The sequence below is a fragment of the Pseudorasbora parva genome, chromosome 9 (genome assembly GCF_024679245.1).
Source record: "Pseudorasbora parva isolate DD20220531a chromosome 9, ASM2467924v1, whole genome shotgun sequence".
Lineage (NCBI taxonomy): Eukaryota > Metazoa > Chordata > Actinopteri > Cypriniformes > Gobionidae > Pseudorasbora > Pseudorasbora parva.
In genome coordinates, this window is record NC_090180.1 from 17,066,444 (window position 1) to 17,083,766 (window position 17,323).

At 37.5% G+C, this 17,323-nt stretch overlaps 1 protein-coding gene across 1 annotated transcript; it reads right to left on the reverse strand.

Annotated features, from left to right (window-relative positions):
- Positions 1-454: 454 nt before the first annotated feature.
- Positions 455-17,101, reverse strand: kdsr (3-ketodihydrosphingosine reductase). Its single transcript, XM_067454149.1, has 10 exons — positions 16,660-17,101; positions 15,188-15,277; positions 14,675-14,731; positions 14,528-14,593; positions 14,292-14,387; positions 9,972-10,163; positions 9,796-9,879; positions 9,444-9,527; positions 7,239-7,340; positions 455-4,077 (listed from the first exon to the last, which is right to left on the reverse strand). Exons 1-10 carry the CDS (start codon positions 16,846-16,848, stop codon positions 3,958-3,960), a joined length of 1,080 nt encoding a protein of 359 aa, XP_067310250.1. The 5' UTR covers positions 16,849-17,101; the 3' UTR covers positions 455-3,957.
- Between the last annotated feature and the right edge of the window lie 222 nt (positions 17,102-17,323).

The window sequence follows — 17,323 nt, forward strand, 5'->3', positions numbered from 1 at the left end:
CATTGTTTTCTACCTCTGTCAGCCTTAACTGGGCTATTCAGGGCTAAGTTAGGCTTCTGGAGTCGGCTATTTCAGACTAGCGATGAAGTGTTTCAAAGTAGGAATGCAAAGGGCGAGGTTCAGGCAATTTATTCTGATGCTACTGACAGAGGTATATCCTGTGTCTCCTAATTCGGACAAGAGTGAGCCAGTTTACCTCCATTCCTGTCTATTAATGGGGGGAAAAATAGCAAGACACTGTACATATGTTTGGAGCAAAGAGTTCAAGTAAATGATTGGGTTTCTTTACAATGATTTTATACACTGCAAACAAAAAGATGAATTTCTAGCCAATTAAATATATATTAATTAAATATTTTTAAAGCATAAGCAGAAATATTTATTATATTATTTAACCATTTCAAGGGATTCCATCACCATCATTTTACAAAGTTTAAAAGGTTCTGACACAGAATTACCTTTCAAAAGTTATTTATTTCATTATGTAAGAAAATAAGACAAAGCAACAACATCCTCTTTTTCTTCCATGGCACACAAGGTGAAATTTATGCAAGTTTGGCAACAGATGAACAAGGAAAAAACATTGAAGCAAAACCTATCCAAGTGTGTCTTGGTTTTTTAAAAGTTACTCAAACTATATATCTTATTCTCAGAAATACATCTCAACTTCAGTAAATCAAAGAGGGAACTACAGCAGGAAAAAAAAAATCCAAGTATCTTCTTATGTGTTTAAATGAAGTGTGAGCACAGGCTTGATTTGCATAGCTTTAAGGAGATCAAAATAATTTCTCTACTGTTAGCTTCTTAATGACTAAACATGTGACAACGTCCAAGAGGGCACCTAACTTATAGCTACTATGTACTGGACGACGTGCCTTGAGCCAATATCAAATGAGAACATCGTCGCTTTGACTCATGCATTCTCACTTTCATATTTTGGGTCTTTTTCTAAAAAAATATCCAGAGCAAACAATTAACGAACAAACAAAAACAAATGTCTTTTTCCATATTGAATCAAATATACGTAAACCATACACAATCTATGCCATAGCTGGATGTGGAGTTGTCCACTCTTTATAGCTTTTATAGTGGTCTGTGTTTGGATCTCTTAAGGCTTGTAATGGGTCCCCACGACTGCAGTGCCTGACTGCATTGGTCAATCGTTTCTAGCAAACCTGCAAACTCCGGACCGGAGTACAGGGTAAAGGGGAATGAGACATTTTTCTAAAAATGACTACATCTTATGCTAATCAAAAAGCAGAAATACAACAGTTACCCCTGCAAAGTTACACTTAGAGACTACTTTATTACGATAAAAAAGGTGATTTGTTTGCAGGTATGTTCTAGGGGAAACAAAGCAGCATAAAACAATAACAACAAAAATCTCAAATGAATGAAAGTGTAACTTCACCCAAAAATGAAAATTCGGACATTATTTATTCACCCTTATTCACGAATTTAGCAAATGTTTTTGACCTTAGGACTCATGCATGCACACTATATTCCAAATCTATAAGGCAAGTGATCTTTATTCACAGAAAATTGTTCCCCATGCCACAGCTCTTAAAGAGATAGTTCACGCAAAAGTTTAAAATTAGCCCATGATTTATTCACCCTCAAGACATCCTAGGTGTGCATGACAGTCTTCTTTCAGATGAATAAAATATTGGTTATATTTTAAAATCCAAGCTTTGTAATGGCAGTGAATGGGAGCCCAAAATTAAGCCCAAAAAAGTAAATCCATCCATTATAAATGTGGTCCACACGGCTCTGGGGGGTTAATAAAGGCCTTCTGAAGCAAAGCCATGCATGTGTAAGAAAAATATCCATATTTAAAAACTTTAAATATAGTAAACTTAATAAAGTAAAATATGTAGCTTCCGCCAGACTGCCCTCCGTATTCAACTTACAAAGTGTAACGCACTCTCGCAGTTCAAAACGCTTGACGTCATACATTGTTAAAATGAATACGGAAGGCAGTCTGGCGGAAGCTAGATATTATAAAGTTTTAAATATGGATATTTTTCTTATGCAAATTCATCACTTTGCTTGAGAATGCCTTTATTAACCCTCCGGAGCCATGTGGAGTACGCTTATAATGGATGGAGGGACTTTTTGGGCTTCAAATCTTTGGCTGCCATTCAATGCCATTATAATGCTTGGATTAGCCAGGACATTATATAAATCTCCCCAATAGTATTCATCATAAAGAAGAATGTCATATACTCCAAGGATGGCTTGAGGGTGAGTAAATCATGGGCTAATTTTCACTTTTGGCTGAACTTTCCTTTTAAATCTTAATGTGTACATGTAGTATATTCAATATCATTTCAGTAAGGACTTCAATTTCTGGCTATTTCGCACACAAATAAGTCATGCTGCGTCAGATGATTTTAAAAGTCATATGGAGTCCCTTTTTTTTGGTCTTTTTATCTTTGTGGCCCCTATTCACTTTCACTGTATGGAAAGGTGCAGCATTAACATTCCACTAAACATCTCATTTTGTGTTCTACGGATGACAAAGTCATATGGGGTTTGAACAACATGAGGGTGAGTTTATAATGACAGAAAGTCCATTTTCGGGTGACCCATCACTTCAAATCGACCCCATTCTGTTCATTCAGGCATTTAAGAGACAAACATACGCTCGTGTTACTGTGGGGTGTGATCACATCACATGCTCGCTGTTTGCTTGTGACAGTGAAGAAGGCAAATATTACAACAGCATGAGTAAGTGACATTTTCTCTCTAGCTATTGTGTTGTCAGTAAGGTACGACATTGAACGGTTGCAACAAGAACAAGGGGCAAGTTTGGAAGGCCTGAATTAGAAAACACAGTTTATATGCTTGAACCATTCAGTTTACGTTACAACAGCAGAGCACGAGGAGATTCACTTCACTTGTGGAAGCCATATTGCTTGTTTTGGTGTACAAATCAGATCAAGCTTCACAACATCTACAGTATTTGAAATGCCTGCACGAACACTCAATGCACTCAATACATTTATTCATCTCCAATATTAGAGTTCTGGGGTTTTGGACATTAAACCACTTGTATCGCTGACACCTGACTACGATTATTCAAACATAAGCTGCTTCATATGTAGGCTTTTGCTCTGGTTACACCTGATCCATTTGGATCTCCAGCTCCACCTGTTGGCAGAAAGGTGTAGTGACTCGAACCAGCGAGCCATTCACCACTGCAATGGCTTATCAAGACCCATCTTTCAGTTCAGTGAACTCTTAGAAGCCCCTGAGGTCACCTAAATGCATGCGTACAAGCAGACAAATATAATACACACACGCACGCACATTTATAAGGTAAACATTTCCTTCAGAAACCCCCACACAGAGCAAAGAAGATAAGGCAGAGTGGCAGACTCAGGCTGTTTCATCCGAAAACACAGACGTCCTGTGTCCATACCTTAAAACTATGAAATCTAAAAGCAGGAAGATACAGTGCTTGACTACGAACATCACAGACCAGTCAGAAGAACATAGGACAGCTCGTCACCTCATAAGGAAGCGAAGTTGGAGTTCTTGAGCTATACAGTTTTTGTTTTACCTGTACAGCATATGGTAACATTTCAGTAATATAAATAAAAGCTGATTGAACTTTAATTCTAGTGTTCAAATAATATTGTGCCAACAGGCTAGAACAAGAACTCAGAAACATGACAATGCAGTAGAGGCAGTGAGAGCCCAAGAGTAAGTCATTTAAATGCAAATAAACTTGTTTGTTTTGAAATATTGATGCAGCATGCACTGGAATGATTGGGGTCCTGAACGACGCATCATAAAAGATGAACACCTATTACAGATCTAGTGTTTTTTTTTGTCAGAGTAGACCTCTTCTACTCACTTAAACATGTCTGCCAGGCTGGGTTTGTGCGTGCTGTGAAGGTGAATGGGTGAATGTAGTGGTGATGGAGGTGGAGAGTGTTGGGAATGCTGGTGCTACTCCCTCTTGTCAGCTGCTTTGGATTGTTCTCTCTGGATCATGCAGCGGCGGACGATGCTGTCAAAGCTGCCCAGGTAGAAGAGAGCAATGGTGCGGAACAGTCCCATGGTCACAATCTGGACAGAGTGACAATATTACCACTTTAACATATTACAGAATAAATCACTTTGTATCTAACTATCCATTTGTACATTTATTTATCCATTTAACTATCCATCCAATTATATATCCATCTACCCACCTATCCATCCACCTATACAGGTCCTTTAAAAAAAATTAGCATATGTGATTAAAGTTCATTATTTTCCATAATGTAATGATAAAAATTAAACTTTCATGTATTTTAGATTCATTGCACACCAACTGAAATATTTCAGGTCTTTTATTGTTTTAATACTGATGATTTTGGCATACAGCTCATGAAAACCCAAAATTCCTGTCTCAAAAAATATCATGAAAAGGTTCTCTAAACAAGCTATTAACCTAATCATCTGAATCAACTAATTAACTCTAAACACCTGCAAAAAAAAAAAAAAAGGCTTTTAAAAACTCCCAGCCTGGTTCATTACTCAAAACCGCAATCATGGGTAAGACTGCCGACCCGGCTGCTGTCCAGAAGGCCATCATTGACACCCTCAAGCGAGAGGGTAAGACACAGAAAGAAATTTCTGAACGAATAGGCTGTTCCAAGAGTGCTGTATCAAGGCACCTCAGTGGGAAGTCTGTGGGAAGGAAGAAGTGCTGCATAACGAGAAGAGGTGACCGGACCCTGAGGAGGATTTTGGAGAAGGACCGATTCCAGACCTTGGGGGACCTGCGAAAGCAGTGGACTGAGTCTGGAGGAGAAACATCCAGAGCCACTGTGCACAGGCGTGTGCAGGAAATGGGCTACAGGTGCCGCATTCCCCAGGTCAAGTCACTTTGGGCTACAGAGAAGCAGCACTGGACTGTTGCTCAGTGGTCCAAAGTACTTTTTTCGGATGAAAGCGAATTTTGCATGTCATTCGGAAATCAAGGTGCCTGAGTCTGGAGGAAGACTGGGGAGAAGGAAATGCCAAAATGCCTGAAGTCCAGTGTCAAGTACCCACAGTCAGTGATGGTCTGGGGTGCCATGTCAGCTGCTGGTGTTGGTCCACTGTGTTTTATCAAGGGCAGGGTCAATGCAGCTAGCTATCAAGAGATTTTGGAGCACTTCATGATTCCATCTGCTGAAAAGTTTATGGAGATGAAGATTTCGTTTTTCAGCGCGACCTGGCACCTGCTCACAGTGCCAAAACCACTTGTAGCCTAAATGGTTTACTGAACATGGTACTGTGCTCAATTGGCCTGCCAACATTCCTGACCTGAACCCCATAGAGAATCTGTGGGATATTGTGAAGAGAGACGCAAGACCCAACACTCTGGATGAGCTTAAGACCGCTATCGAAGCATCCTGGGCCTCCATAACACCTCAGCAGTGCCACAGGCTGATCGCCTCCATGCCACGCCGCATTGAAGCAGTCATTTCTGCAAAAGGATTACCGACCAAGTATTGAGTGAATAACTGAACATAATCATTTGAAGGTTTACTTTTTTTGTATTAAAAACACTTTTCTTTTATTGGTCGCATGAAATATGTAAATTTTTTGAGATAGGAATTTTGGGTTTTCATAAGCTGTATGCCAAAATCATCAGTACTAAAACAATAAAAGACCTGAAATATTTCAGTTGGTGTGCAACGAATCTAAAATATATGAAAGTTCCTGAAGTGCAGTGATGCCATAGACAAACCATATTTGGTTCCCCAAAGAACCTTTCAGTGAGCTCTTAAAAGAACCTTGTTTTTTTGTTTTGTTTTTTACAGTGAAGAACATTTTAATAATCTATATATAGTGAGGAAAATATACAGAAAGATATTGAGACATCAGAGATTATAGATGCCTATGAAGTAAATGCATCTTATTAAGAGAACATCAGGCATAAAGTCAATATTTACGAACTGATAGATGAAGCACACGGAGTGGATTGAGTGTGCAGCGGCTAAGACCAGTACACATCTCTTTCTCACAGACAGTGAGTAGCTCGGTTGGATATGTCAATAGGCAAGAAAGTTAAACAATGCACCTACTACTAATGTTAACTGATTGGCAGAGGGGGAAAGCACTTCTGTTGATTGCTGATCGCTCATTCAGAATACATGCGACGGATGGATTAAAACTAAACCATAAAAGTAGCCTAAGTAAAAACAGAACAAAAGCTTTTGCAATAAGTTTAACAGGCATAGTGAACAGCTATAACCTAAACTAATTAAGCCAACTAATAAGATTTATATTATTTTGGTTTCTCTAATAAATATATTTTTTAATATTATATTTAAATTTTGATATTTAAAAAACCAAAAATGCAATGAAAATACAGGCATCGGTACTCTGTATCGACGAGTACCAAAAATGAAAGTATCAGTATGCATCTCATTCTGGAAGAAGTGGTCTCGGTTCATCCATCCATCAGCTGTTTTTAAAATAGATTTTTTACAATTGTTTTTAGATTACATGTACATAGGTTACAGTATCCAGACTGTGGGTAGTTGCCATGACATCAAAGTGATTTAGAAACTACTTAATTGTCAACAAGATATAAAGAACTAGAAGTAACAAAAGCTTTGTGACTGTGATAGGCCTACATTGAAAATTCAGACTGAATCCACAGACTTCTCTTACATATTCTTTGGGGGAATCTGCTTAACTGTACTTAAAAATGGAACTTCACTCTTTCTGGTAGGTGAAAACAATCAAATTAGCCAAAATATTTTAATAAAGAACGTGATGTGATGATCTGTAGAACAGATCTGTACACATTCATTCTGCACATGCTGATAACATCTAATTCTGTTTTACTTAGTGAAAATTTGTGACTATATATTTTTCTTACATTCTTCAAAGAAATGTATACAAAAAAAAATGTCTGGCTGACCTCATAGGTTTTATTCCTCTGATTCCTTAGTTTTGAGAGAAGGAAGAGCTGGGCAAAAGTCAAGAGGCTCATTAAAATCTTCAAAGGGAATATCTAAGACTGAGACTGACTCAAATAGTCCAACGAAAGCTGAATGCAAACAAGATGTTACTAAGATACAAAGGTGAAGCAAGATGATGAAAGGGATATGATGCAGAAATAATTAAGCAAAAAGGAAGGAGTCATCCCATTTCAATCTCTACCTAGGGTATCGTCAATGATTCAAATATGATGACACTGTTGCATTAGAGTCAGAATCTTAGTGTTTTGTGATAATGGGCCATACCTGCTGCAGCCCCTCAGTGATGGAGGTCACAGGTGACATTCCACAGGTCAGTGCTGACAGCATGTAGCCATCAGGGCCAATTGAGCTGGTGAAATTTCCCTGCTGTGAATGAATAGAAACAAGAAAGGGTATTTATAGGCTCACGGAAATGCCTTGATATGCACAGGATTATTCAACATGTTTATGTAATTTTTCACTGAAACAGGATTGAGCTCAGTAAAGCCAGTTTCCTTATCTCTAACCATTTTCCCTACCAACATCCTCCATGTTTTTGCATTACGATTGCATTCTTTTAATATGGTGGATTTTGGTCCAAATTTTATCTAGATATGATAACGTTGAATTGTCGTTGTTGTATGGCCAGTACGGCTGGGCAATATATTGAATATTAGCGATAATATCGCAATAATTTTGACGACGATGTAAAATATCATGAAGAGTGAATTGTTCAAATTGAAACATACTTTTCCAAAGAACGTTACCAGATAACACAGACGCAGATATCTGCTTCTGCCGTTTACAAAACATTGGACCCAGAAGAGTTAAATATGTGCAGGGCATAACAAAGAAAGAAACAGAAACATGCGTGCATGAGAGTATAAAGTGCAGAGTGGGACATGCTGCTCGCGCTGACTTGCAATGCACACACACACGCCTTTCTTGCGATCACGATTCAGTTCTTTGGTAGACTATTGGGTTTGAATGGTCAAAAATATGTAAAAATGCCTGTCCCTGCAAGTATCCAGGTAAACCTAGCTTTGTTTTGCACTTTATTGTGCTTAAAACAGCTAGACAGAATGTAAAACATAAGGCAGGGGTCTCAAGGCACATTATTAAAACCGAATAGTGGACAAGTCAATTGTAGGATGAGGATGAGAGAAGCAGGCGGCAGTGGTTCAATGGTTCATGTATGTTGTCTACAAACCAAAAGGTTGGTGGTTCAGTCATGAGCAAGACACCTAACCCCAGCTACTCCCGACGAGCTGGATGGCGCCTTACATGGCTGACATCGCCGTCGTTCAGGGCTGGACTGGTAATCTGGCATACCGGCCCATTGGTTTGTCTTTTGAATTGACAAGCCACAGCGAGAGAGACCTCTCACTTTAGAACGTTTCACTTTAGCAGAACCACATTTTACATTGCAGCTAACAGCAAAGAAATATGGTGTTTTGGAAGAAACATTGATTAAAAAATTTGCTATATTACTTAAATTGATATTGCAGAATATAAATCGCTTTTATAGAGGCTTTTTTCGTATTTTCTACAGGTGTTTACATTTTTTTTTTTTTTTTTACTTAGAAATAGTTTATTATATGTTTTATACAGTTTTAGAAGCCATATAGCTACCATGATCTTACATTTAAATGAAACTGGCCTATACAGTTAAACTATAGTCTATAAAACAGTTTTAAAGTCTGAATCCCATGAATTAAGGACAAAGCTTTTTTTCCTCTTTAAAAGTTTTATTAACTTTTTTTAATAGATTTAATGAAATTTAATAGCCTCATGAAAGATAGATATCAGTGTCTTACTTAAATGATGTGTTAACTCTTGAAAAATATGATTGTTCAACCCAGAAATGTGATCATTTACTCACCCTAATGTCATTCCAAACCTAAATGAATTTATTTCTGTGTAGCATAAAATAAAATAATTTGAGTCTGTTTTTTTTCATGCAATATTCAAATGGTAGCCTAACCAAAATGACTTGGTTGCCAACATTCTTCAAAACATCTTATTTTGTGTTTCACAGAAGTCATACAGGTTTGGAAGGACACGAGAGTGAGTAAATGATGACAGCATTTAAAAGCAGTAAATTTACTTTACTGCATCCTAGCTCAAAATCATCAGTGCTTTACTGCCAAGGGCATTTCTGTGTGACAAAAAAAGCAATATTAAGTTTATCTGCATTTGCAGCAAATTCGATAATATCTATCATTATTTGTCCTTGTCCTAGTTTTATTTATATACTCAAATTTAAGGCCCCAACACCAGCAAAAACATTCACGAGGAACTCATGGCCCGGATGTGCTGGGTATGCCAGAGCCGAATTTTAGCCCCGAGTCCAGCCCTGCCGTCGGTGTATGAATGGGTGAATGCGAGGCAAAACATAAAGCGCTTTGGATGGCCATAGGGTCTGTTAAAAGCGCTATATAAATGCAGTCCATTTACCATAGTTGACTACCTTGACCAGTCCCAACTTACCACAGCATCCTTCACTGCAATTTTTGCCACTTGCTCAGGCTGACAGACTCCAGACGTCTCTGAAATTAACCTGGTCTCCAGAGGCTGCCGTTGAGAGAGATAAAACCAGGAGAATAAAACATAGGCAGGACAAAAACATGTTTTGCTCTGCTTTATGCAGGGTCAAACAGCCACCTCAATATATATTTTTTATAAGCACAGGAATAAGATGTATCATAGCAGAGACCTGCCTTATTAAAAATCTTTCATTTTTAAATATTCTATAAATATTAATGCTCTATTCTAATTTTCTAGGTATTTAATATTCAGAGATTAATTCTATTCAGGAAAGAAAAAAAATCTATGATCTCACCTTATTCTTATTCTCTTCTGCAAAACCTGGTGTGTCAGTGTCTGGGGGATACGCCACAGTAACATAGATATTATAGGGCTTCATCTAGGAAAGATATGAAGGAGAGAATAAATCAAAATTAAAGTGTCAGTGGACTGCTATGTGGTACATACTGAGCAAGCGTCACGTATACACACCTCCATCTGCAAGGCCTCAGCCAGACCACGCAGGGCGAATTTGGATGGCGAGTAGGCCGTGTAGCCAAAGAGACCAATCTGCCCTCCCTGTGACGACACAAACATGATGCGGCCCATCCGCCTTTCCTTCATGGTGGTGATCACTGCCCTGGTGGGGTAAACGCTTCCCAGATAGTTCACTTCCATCATTTTCTGTTAAAGGCACAATATGTACGATTTTTGGATTAGAACAATGTTATATATTTAGTTTACTTGTGTACTTATATTATATAACTTATACTTATATAATCTTTCCAACAACGTTTAAATAAAGAGAAATCAGCTATTTTAACCAGTGTAACGGCCTGTGTCATTGCGTTGCCTATCAATGATGCTTTACTCTCGAATTTCAGTTTTACACCCATATGCGAGCAACTGTTTGATTACCTTTATTGACAGAAAACTAATCATTGTTATATTGCTCAATTTGTTAAGTCTTATTGTTTGAATAAATCTTTTGTTTTCTTGATTTACCGTGAGAAAACATGTACCATGCCTTAGAAACCATGCTATTTTGTCAAGTGGCTATCATGGCATAATAAGAGCTTTATTCGTAGTAATAGTAATACAGAATTTTCTCTGCCATACAATATATTTTAAAATGACATGCCATTTAACACAAGTCAATCAGCTTTTATTAATATGAAATGTTAATATGGATCTAGCTTAATGCAAAGTGTCTCATACCAGCCACCAAGGGAAAGCAGTAACATCATAACATTACTTTGAACATAACTTTCAAAGCTGTATTTTTAGTATGTTTGGCTTGACCAAGAAAAACACCATTGCGATACCGCACATTTTTAATATGTCAAATAAAAAGACCTGTATGAGTATTAATTCAGCATTTGCAGACATTTCTTTAAAATCAAATCAAAATGTGATCAAGCAGAAATCAAACAATGTGATCAAGCATAACTGTAACAAAGCTCAAGTTCAGGGAAGAAGGTGGTGGACATTAAACGTAATTTAAATTGTAAAATAAACAAAGAAGCAAACGAAAGGAGCATTAGTGGCCGGCTGTGGTATATAATCATAATTTTTTTTTTAAACGTAAAATGTCCCAGTCTCTCGGTCCGTCCTGTTTCGTACCACAGTAACGTTAAGTAAACTTTAATACATTAGCTCATCCGTTAAAATGATTTCTGCATCCCGTCGGAACGCTTTTCATCGGCTGTGGAGGTGAAGACGACAACTCCCATGATTCCACGCTAATTCAAGCTACGCCTTAGTTATTGTTTTCAGCATGCTGCGTTGAGGTTGTTAGGATATTCTGAGTGGTTTTAATTGCGTTGCAAGGTAGTTGCTCAATCTTGCCAAAGTTATTTTTTCTTCTTCAGTCAGGGCTAAAAATAATTGTTTGAAGTACTTTTTCATTTTTATTCCAAAGTCTTTTTTGCTACACTAGATGGTTCTATTTCTCATTTTATATGGAATGGCAAGACTCCAAAGATATGGAAAAAGTATCCTGGAGAAACCAAGGCATTTGGATGGTCTGGCCCTTCCTAATTTTCATGTTTTATTATTCTGCTGCGAACATGCGATCCATGCTACACTGGATTTATTTAAAACAATATTGACAGCCCCCCACCATGCTTAAACATTGAGAATGCTTCTTGCAAATCTTCCATGTTGAAGGCTCTTATGTTTTCATATCACACTATCTCCACTGAAATACATAACACAATAGTGAAAACTGTCTCAAAATTTGGATTCCGTTTACACATGTCATTTTGGAATTTAAGTTATGCCCCAGTCTTCCCCAATATATTTTAACCCTTTGGTTCTCCCTTCTACCCTGGATGGTGCAAGACTTACGGTGAGAGAAATCAAGGTGTCCACTCTGTAGCTGATCTTTACATTGAAGGCAAATTGGCCTCATTTGACAAGCTAAATGTTTTGTATAATATTCAGAAGATTATTTTTTTACTTTGTTCGTAAAATGTTTGCAAATGTTCCCAACACCAAGCCTCCTTCTGCAGTTGATACCATCCTAAGCCTTGATGTTTGTTCTTTAAGGCTCGATTTCTAAGTAAATCAGTATTTTTGCCACTGTAAGACTGGAAAAAAATAGCAAATGCCAGAATGTCTAATTGAGGAATGAGGACTCTCTGAGAAAGTAAAGGACATTAACATCTAAACTAACTCATGCATTTAGCGTCCCCATCCGAGACAACATCACACTGAGTGTTCTTTCACTGCCTCTTCCCCCATCCCCCCTACAGAATACACTATAATGGCTTAACTAAATGGTTTAATGTAATTTCTCATTGTACAGTATTATACATGTTTGATATCATTTGAAATGTCTTGGTGTGATTGGTACAAATATCTCATACCCACAGAAGTAAACCATAAGATAATCAATGTTTTAAGAGTTCAGATATATTTTGCTTAATGTGTGATGGGCGTGTCCCAAGCCAAATGTTCTCTACCTCCTGTCGTCAATACAGGTCTATATGACTTGATTAATACAAAACCCCATTGTGAACTCATGTTTATATTTGAAAGAGTTTTGCATCTTGGTCTGGGTATTTAAAGAAATGTTCGAAAGAGGTCAGGGCTCGGATCTTTATATGGGTCAGCCCGTAATGTTAAGTGTCTCCAGACACTCAGCGTTATTTAATTTTAAGTCAGGTATCCATATTTTATTCTTTACTTCAGAGTATTTGAAGTTATGTATGAATTATCTTTGAACTGATTATGTAATTTACATTACCGGTATATATTTACCTGACTGTTAATAAATTGTTACACTTTGATTTATTCTGACTTACTCTGGAATCTCTAGGAGGTTATGAATGGGTATAATTTCAACAAAGAGTTACACAGAATAATTAAAAGTGTGGTTAACTATTAAACATAAATTGCCAAATAACCAATTGGCATTCTAACCTAAATTTGAGGTCCTAATAAAATTGAGTCAGATAAATTGGAATTAAATCCCTTTGCCCAGCTGAAAAGATTGAACGCGTAGCGACCTTCACCTGCGGATCGTTAGCCTCCATTTGAATGATTTGGGCGGGCCTAGACCACTTTACTCTTTCCCTGTTGACAGTTTGTGTACCAGGTAGTCCTCAGATCTTAATACTGAAATAGACCAACAAACATGAGAGGCAGAGCTAGACAGGGTCTACTCCTCATCGGTCTGTGCATGCCATTGCCTTATTCAATATAAGGTGGGTCATAGGTTCCTCATTGTTCAAAATGTAAGCTCACACTAATTGCTCCAAACATTGACACAGAGTGTGACAGGTGTCACCTAGGTCCAGCCTCACTAACATATACGTTTTGGACATGCAGATCTTTCTTCGTTTTGAGGGTCAGTATTTAATTCTCTCCCAGTAGGGATGTGACAGTTAGGAAATTTTCCGACTGGGCTTTCTATCTAACCGAAAGTAAAATACACAAGGCCACCCAGGCATGTGTATTTTATGAGTGAATGAATGAATGACAGTTTGTCCCTAAATGCACGCTCTGTAGGGCCGTGCACATTTAGTTTCGGTTTTGAATTGGTGCCAATTCAGGGAGGGTTGCTCGAATTGTGGGCTCATTGGCTCATTATTCTTAATGAAAAACACACGCTTTTACATTTCGCTTTGAAACCAAATCTTCCGCGATCATCTTGTATGTCAGCTCTCGTGATGAATGCTGCGTTTATGCTGCGTCACTCCTTCGGATCATGTTTTACCAAGCAGACATGTTTAGTTTTTATTTGTCTGTTCTCTAACTGAACTAAATTTAATATATTACTATTAAAAAAAATCTAAATGACAGTGGGGGCAGTGCCACGGTGTGCAAGTGATGTAACCAGTGTAGAGACGGAACACCGGTAACACAGACTATCGTAGCATGCCAATTTCCCAGCCATTACATCTACATACATACCACCATCACCTATCATTGGACTTTTGGGGGTGTTGCCCGCTGGCTACCCGCTTCTCACTCATTTTCTTAATTTTGTTGATTTCCTTACACTGCTTGCTAGATGTGTAGTTTTATTAAACTATTATACTTTATAGAGCCCTCAGCCTCCATCTCACATACGCTGGATGAAGTATGCCCTCTATTTCATGAAACTAGAGAAGATTAAACACTCTTAACATGGGCCTAACTTTTACTAAAATTTTACATATATTTTACATATTTTAAAACTCTCCAGCTAGACCCAGTCTGATTTCAACAACCCCCCTTGATAATATGTTCACTGGTTGATTTGTTTGTGGTGTTTACCAGCCAGGGCAAACTTTTCTTTTGTTCTTACTTTGTAAATGTTCTTACCTTGAAGCGGTCAACTTCCACTTCATCAAACTTCCCAGATATAGATGTCCCAGCACAATTCACCAGCATGTCCACAGGACCCAGTTTCTCCTGAGCCTGAATAGCAAACACGCATCAAACCATCACAAATCGTCAGAAGAAAAAAGTTTATGTTTGAAAACAATGACCAGAATAAATGCTGACATAGAATAATTTGCAAACGGATTCTTATAAATTGGTAAATGGAATAAACCTACTTGTTTTATGACACTCTCCACTTGGCTGTAGTCTTTCGACACATCAACAGAAATGCAAAGCACTACCTAAAGGTGATCATAACAATATATGTCAAGCCTACTAAAGATTTTTGAGTGCAATGTCCAAAAAACAAAATACTTGCTTACTTGCTTATCATTTATGGCACATTTTTCCACTTCTTTCTTGGCTTGAACCAACTTGTGCTGTAGGGAAACATGTAAGAAATGGTAAATACACATACAGACAGGTTTTCAGAATGTATCACAAACACCAACAAATATGGAACACCATCCAATGGCAAGAATAATTATTATGTACACTAAATACTTTTATTCGGCACTTATGATTTACAATGTTACAAAAGATTTTAAAATATGTTCAAATTATTTATATATATAATTAAACTTAGTACACACACTTATATTATGAAAAAACAAACTTTAATTTTGGATGCAATTAATCGTTGGAATCGTAGCACTAATTCATGTAGAAAACAGAACATTTTAAGTGTTAAAAATATTTCACAATATTACTGTTTTTAACTGTATATTTCTCCAAATAAATGTAGCCTTAGCAAGCCTAAGAGATCACTGACACCCAAACCTTTGAACAGTATTGCATGCAGTCACTAACGGATAATATACAGATGATATACAGACCTCATCTCGTGCCACTAGAGTGATGAAGGCACCATGTTTGTAGCATTCCATGGCAATACACTTCCCAATCCCACTGCTGCCTCCGGTCACCTGATGATGGAGGGCATATTCAAGATTTATTACAAACCAAGCAAGTCATAGTTCACATCCTTTACTAAAATATGCAAACAGCCTTGAGAGAAATTATAAACAAATTCACCAGGTAAAAGCACCAGAAAATCCTACAAATAAATGTATATGCTACGGTGCAGGTGCCATTAAATATGCATCTGTTCTCAAACAGTAGTTTTAGTGCAACAGTTAGGTCAGTTAGGATTGCAATCCTGTTCATATCCTCTATAGAGAAACTGATTTTTCACATTATGTCTATGTACAATACAGATCTACTATTAAAAGGCATAGTTCACACAAAAATGTAAAATCTGTTATCAGTCTCCCTCAACTTGTTTCAACCCTTTATGACTTTCTTTCTTCTGCTAAACACAAAAGAAGACATTTAGAAGAATGTGGGTAACCAGACAGTTAAGTATGGGTAACTCCTCCATACCATTGAAGTCACTGAGGCCTGGTAACTGTGTGGTTACCCGTATTCTTCAAAATACCTTCGTGTTCAGTAGAAGAAAGAAATTCCTAAAGGTTTGGTACAACTTGAAGGTCAAATTGGTGTTATTTATCTGGGACCTAGATGGTTTTACTCATGGTTTAAAAGGTTTAACAAGCATATGGTAAACATGAATGGGTATAGAATAAAGGCTTCTGAAAAAATTGTGAGATCATTCTGTGTCATTCAGACCAACAGCTTTAAATATATAAAGAAATAATGGTTCAAATTAAAATTAAGCATTTTATTAGAAAAGAAAAAAGAAAAAAAAGCTTTGCAGGATATCCTAAGAAATCTTTTTTTTTTTCAAAAACTAGTTGTAGAGTGGATAACAACATGACATCCATTTACAACTAGATAAGTTTGAGCTCTTGATAAACTATGAACCTTAGCAAAAGCAAAAACATGCAGTGCTAGTGCCCGCTTGAAAGGGTCCATTGCCCTGGAACAGATTGTTGCATAACCAGCACAAGAATAAATGTATTTGGCCTCCAGTGAAATATGACCTATAACATGAATATTTCTGAATGCATTTACAATCTTAAGTCATAACAGATAGTTTCACCAACTGATGACACAAATAAAAGTCAAATGCACATTTGCATTGGTCCATTGAGCATAAATGCATGACACATAATGCAGAATTGTCAATGATTTACGCAACACTAGGTTCCAGATTCTCTAGAATCAGTGCATATAATCACTTTATGACCATGCATTAATGTTTAATGGAATTACATTATTATGCTTTCGCGGTATATGAAAAACAACGCATTGACAACCACCATATAATATGGGTATAGTTTTTACTTAGTTGTTTCTGATGTTATGAGATCTGTTATAATAAAATATTATTATAATATGAACTTACCACCACATGGGCCCCGTTCAGTTTGAGAGGTTTGGGGCTTATTAACGGGGATATCATGTACAGCAACAGCACAAAGGCTACGATAAAAGCAGCTACTACCAAGAGCATAATGAAAGGCAGAAGTAGCCACCAAGAGTTAAAAGAGAGCCAGTGTGAGAGCGCGGAGCCGAGAGCCTCCTCAGAGGACATGGGTCAACCTGATGCTGCTGACGTTAGCTCACAAGCTAAATGTCCAATTCCAGGCACTCCCCTGTCTCGTCGACAGAAGATAACAGGCCTTCAGACGAGCTGTTTAAGGGCTTGTATTATCTGGTAATGTGCTATAGGTTTGTGCAGTAGATTAAATGCTAATTTGGAACCGTAAAACCGCAAAAGCTAACTCTTTCTTTTCACTACATGAACCAAAACACAGAATCTATGCACTCTGAATGGGATGCTGCGCTTGTGCGGTAGAATTATGGGTATTGTAGTTTTTTAAACCACCGTTTAACCCCGCCTAGAGCAGACAATAGACTACAAGTTCCAAAGTTCAACAGTCCTTTCACAGTCACTTTCTTAATTTACGTAAAAGAGGCAAAAGTATTAAAATGTTATTTAACCGCCTCAGAGAATTCAACACATTCTCCTACATATCACCTACTGACAGAATAAAAAGAGTGCCCGT

Excerpts from the sequence above, each read along its gene's own strand:
- kdsr (XM_067454149.1), bottom strand. The coding sequence starts at position 16,848 with ATGTCCTCTGAGGAGGCTCTCGGCTCCGCGCTCTCACACTGGCTCTCT. Across the intron at positions 14,388-14,527 it reads TGGAGAGTGTCATAAAACAA|GCTCAGGAGAAACTGGGTCC; the intron begins GTAGGTTTATTC and ends TTTGCTATTCAG. Across the intron at positions 9,880-9,971 it reads CTGAGGCCTTGCAGATGGAG|ATGAAGCCCTATAATATCTA; the intron begins GTGTGTATACGT and ends TATCTTTCCTAG.